A 3,945-nucleotide genomic window follows, 5' to 3' on the forward strand; every position below is an offset into this window, starting at 1 on the left:
GAGGGGCACATAGAAGCTCTCTGTACTGCCATTTTTCTGTAAATCTAAAATTAGTCCAAAATAAAAGTTTATTGGAAAAGAAAAATAAAAAAAAGACATAACAGATGGTTTACCTTCTTTATTCCACTATGTATAACTATTTTGTAGGTTCAGAGAATCAGAACACATCTGTTGCAAAGGTGTAGGATCCAGTCTCTTAAGGCGGGTCTCTGTTCCTAAACGTAGAGATGCAGTTTGGAGTCACGTTAGGAAGTGGGACGTTCTTAAGCCATGGAGAGGATGTGAGAGAATACTAACCTACACCGGGACAGCGGGACCAGGACCACTGACTGCAGTCACGTGCTGTGGTCTGACATAGACGTCTCTAACATCATGTCACTTTCATTCATTTCAATTTCAAAGGTTTCTTCCAAGGAAGGTCTGGAATCTGGAGTTTTCCTTGAGGTTTCCAATGGCGTAAGCCCCGTTTCTTCTGCAGTCTGTTTTTCTACTTCAAATTCCCTGAAATCCCACGGAGGTGAAATAATGTTTTTTAGTGTCTTCATTGTATGCACATCAAAGTCATAACATTTTAATTTGTCTTTAATGTCTGCTCCTAAAAAGAAATACTACAATTAGAATAAAATAAGAAATTCCATCATTTATCATTTCTATTGTTATATAACACCATCTCTATCATTTAAGTCAGATTATACTATTTAGAATAAAATATAAAACTCCATCATTTATCTGTCATTTCCATCATTATATACCATCTCTGTCATTTAAGTCAAATTATACTTTTAAGAGCACAAGTTGAGAGCAGAAGGAAAACAACATTCCAATCTTTTTCTTCTTTTTCATTTGTTTTCCACCATTTGCAAAGGAGGTGTCAGGAGACTTTTAGAAGCACAGGCAGTTGCGGCTCCAGGGTTTCAACAGCTGCCCTATTTCCAAGGCCTCCTAAATACGGATGAGGCCTGTGGGCAACTTTTTTCTCAGCTGTTACAGATAAGACCTGGATTGTGTGGCCGCAAGGGGTGGCTCACACCTGTAATCCCAGCACTCTGGGAGGCCGAGGTGGGCAGGGAGATCGAGACTATCCTGGCTAACACGGTGAAACCCCGTCTCTACTTAAAAAAAAATACAAAAAAATTAGCCGGGCGTGGTGGTAGGTGCCTGGAATCCCAGCTACTCAGGAGGCTGAGGCAGGAGAATGGCGTGAACCTGGGAGGCGGAGCTTGCAGTGAGCTGAGATCCGGCCACTGCACTCCAGCCTGGCTGACAGAGCTAGATTCTGTCGCAAAAAAAAAAAAAGAACTGCTGTGCCCACTGGGTATAGTCACCAATCTTATGCACACAGAAGCCACGATGAAATAAAATTCATTTCCCATATATTAAAACCTTAAGGGTAATATAAATTGGAACAGATCTGAACAGATATATTAGGTACAAACATTTACAATCATTCGACATAAACAAAATGAGTTTTACACAGTTCAAACCAATAGCTTTCAGGAATAGGTAGTTTGGCAGATAATGACATGCAAACCTTCTGAAGATAAAAATGACATGAATGGTAAATCTCTTCTGCAAGGTCAAGGAGACGTCCCTCTGACTCATTATCAACTCTTCAGCCTTTATTTAGCTTCCTATGAACTTCCCTTGAACAAATGACGAAACTAAGGCTCAGACTTGCCTTTCTTGCCACAGGGCTGCCGAGGGGCAGACCTGAGGTTCCAACCCAACATCTCTAGGAAACCAGAGCTTACATTTGTTTTTTAAAACTGAGCTAAAACCAAGAGTCAAGTGTGAATCTCCTTAAGCACATGACTGAATGAACGCTACATACATGCATCCCACATGACCACCGCCAGAAGGGCACAGAACACGCACAGCTCCATAAGACAACCCTGTGCCCACTCCTGGTCAATACTGCCAGCTTTCCCAAGCCTGAAATGAGCATTGTATGGACTTTTCTATCACTACCAATTAGTTTTGTTCATTACTAATTGATATGGTTTGGATCCGTGTCCCACCAAATCTCAGGTTGAAATGTAATCCTCTATGTTGGAAGGTGGGGCCTGGTGGGAGGTGACTGGACCATGGGGGTGGTTTCTCCTGAATGGTTTACTGCCATCCTCTTGGTGCTGTTCTCGTGACAGTCAGTTCTGGCTGTTTAAAGTGTGTAGCACCTCCTCCCTTTCTCAATCCCTCCTGTTCCGGATATGTGAAGTGGTGGCTCCCCACTTAGCCTTCTGCCATGATTTCAGGTTTTCTGAGGCCTCTCCAGAAGCCAAGCAGATGCCAGCATCATGCTTCCTGGATAGCCTGCAGAACTGTGAGCCAATTACATTTCTTTTCTTATAAATTACCCAGGCTCAGGTATTTCTTTATAGTAACGCGAGAATGGACTAATACACTAATCTTATAAATGGAAGTAATTAGTAGATATTCATATTTTTGTCAAAAATCTGTGAAATTTGCCAGGCATGGTGGCTCACGCTTGTCATCCCAGCACCCTGGAAGACCGAGGCAGGTGGATCACCCGAGGTCAGGAATTCGAGACCAGCCTGGCCAACATGGTGAAACCCCATCTCTACTAAAAATACAAAAACTTAGCTAGGTGGGGTGGCATACGCCTGTAATCCTAGCTACTCGGGAGGCTGAGGCAGGAGAATTGCTTGAACCCAGAAGGCGGAGGTTGCAGTAAGCCGAGATTGCACAACTGCACTCCAGCCTGGGCGACTGAAACTCCCTTTCAGAAAAAAAAATAGTAATAATTAAAAATTTTTAAAAATCTGTGAAATTGATCCATGTTTCTAAATGATTCAGTAGTCTTTCAAATAATATAGTATTCCACTGTATGAACATGCCACAATTTATTTCTCCTCTCTCCTACTGGTGGACGTTTTGAGTCATTTCCAGTTAGGTGCTATTATGAATAAAGCTATGAATACTCTTGTTTGTGACCTTTAGTGGACAGAAGCACTTGCTTCCGTTGGGCTCACACCTACATGACAGAATCACTGTGGTCAATCACCACCCTCTACCCACCCCAATGAGTCACACCTGCCAGCACCCTCGCCCTGGCGCAGCCCCTCCCACAATGACTCAGAGCTTATGAGACTTGTACTGATGGAACAGAACGTTGTGCAACTCTGAATTTTCAAGAGGTCCTGAACTTCGGTTCTTGTCCTTTAGAACCCTGAGTACATCGTGCTACAAAGAAACCTAAGATGAAAGCCCCAGAGAGAGAGACTTCGCACCCAAGCTGAGCTCCCTACTGGAAAATGATACCATTTTAGACCATCTACCCAGTCAAGTATCTGCTAACCACAGCTGCATGAGTAAACCTAGAGAAGACCCGCAAATGGGTCACTCAACCCACAGAATTGTAAAAATAATACGTTGTTGGTTGAGGTTTTGGAGTGGTTAGGCAGCAATAGAGAACTGATATAATAGGTTTAACTTTACTATGATGTTAAGCAGTTTCCCAAAAAGACTTTACCCTTTTATAACCCACTAGTAGTCAATCTATGAGAGTTCCAGTTGCTCCACATCACACCAACACCACATACTGTACTTTTAGCCATTCTGGTGGGTGTGTACTGGTTTCTCACTGTGGTTTTATTTATATTACTTTTTTGAGACAGGATGGCTGCAGCTTTGATCTCCTGAGCTCCAGTAATCCTCCAGCCTCAGCCCCGAGTAGCTGGCACTAGAGGCACACACTATCACTATGGTTTTAATTTCATTTCCCTGATAAGTAATGATGTTGAGCGCCTTTATTTGCTTCCTAACTGAGGCAGAATAGGGTCTAAAGACAGGACGCCTTCACTTCAGCCTCTGATTGGTCACAGTCTTCATTTGCATAGGGTGTAACTTCACTTCAGCCTCTGATTGGCCACAGACCAATCCTTCATTTGCATAGGGTGTAACCAACAGGAAACCCCTAAGCGTACT

At 43.0% G+C, this 3,945-nt stretch overlaps 1 protein-coding gene across 2 annotated transcripts in view; it reads right to left on the reverse strand.

Annotated features, from left to right (window-relative positions):
• Window positions 1–103: 103 nt before the first annotated feature.
• Window positions 104–3,945, reverse strand: part of CDC16 (cell division cycle 16) — a 36,890-nt gene continuing 33,048 nt past the window's right edge. Inside the window, exons 17-18 of one of the 2 annotated variants that reach the window (XM_011964132.1) lie at window positions 298–595; window positions 104–215 (exon numbers count right to left, since the gene is read on the reverse strand). In XM_011964132.1, the coding sequence (XP_011819522.1) occupies window positions 336–595 (260 nt within the window). In that variant the 3' untranslated portion in view covers window positions 104–215; window positions 298–335. Of the gene's footprint in view, window positions 596–3,945 lie in introns of both variants that reach the window. The other variant, XM_011964130.1, reaches the window with a different exon arrangement.

Source organism: Colobus angolensis, unplaced genomic scaffold (assembly GCF_000951035.1).
Source record: "Colobus angolensis palliatus isolate OR3802 unplaced genomic scaffold, Cang.pa_1.0 Scaffold641, whole genome shotgun sequence".
NCBI classification, from domain to species: Eukaryota; Metazoa; Chordata; class Mammalia; order Primates; family Cercopithecidae; genus Colobus; species Colobus angolensis.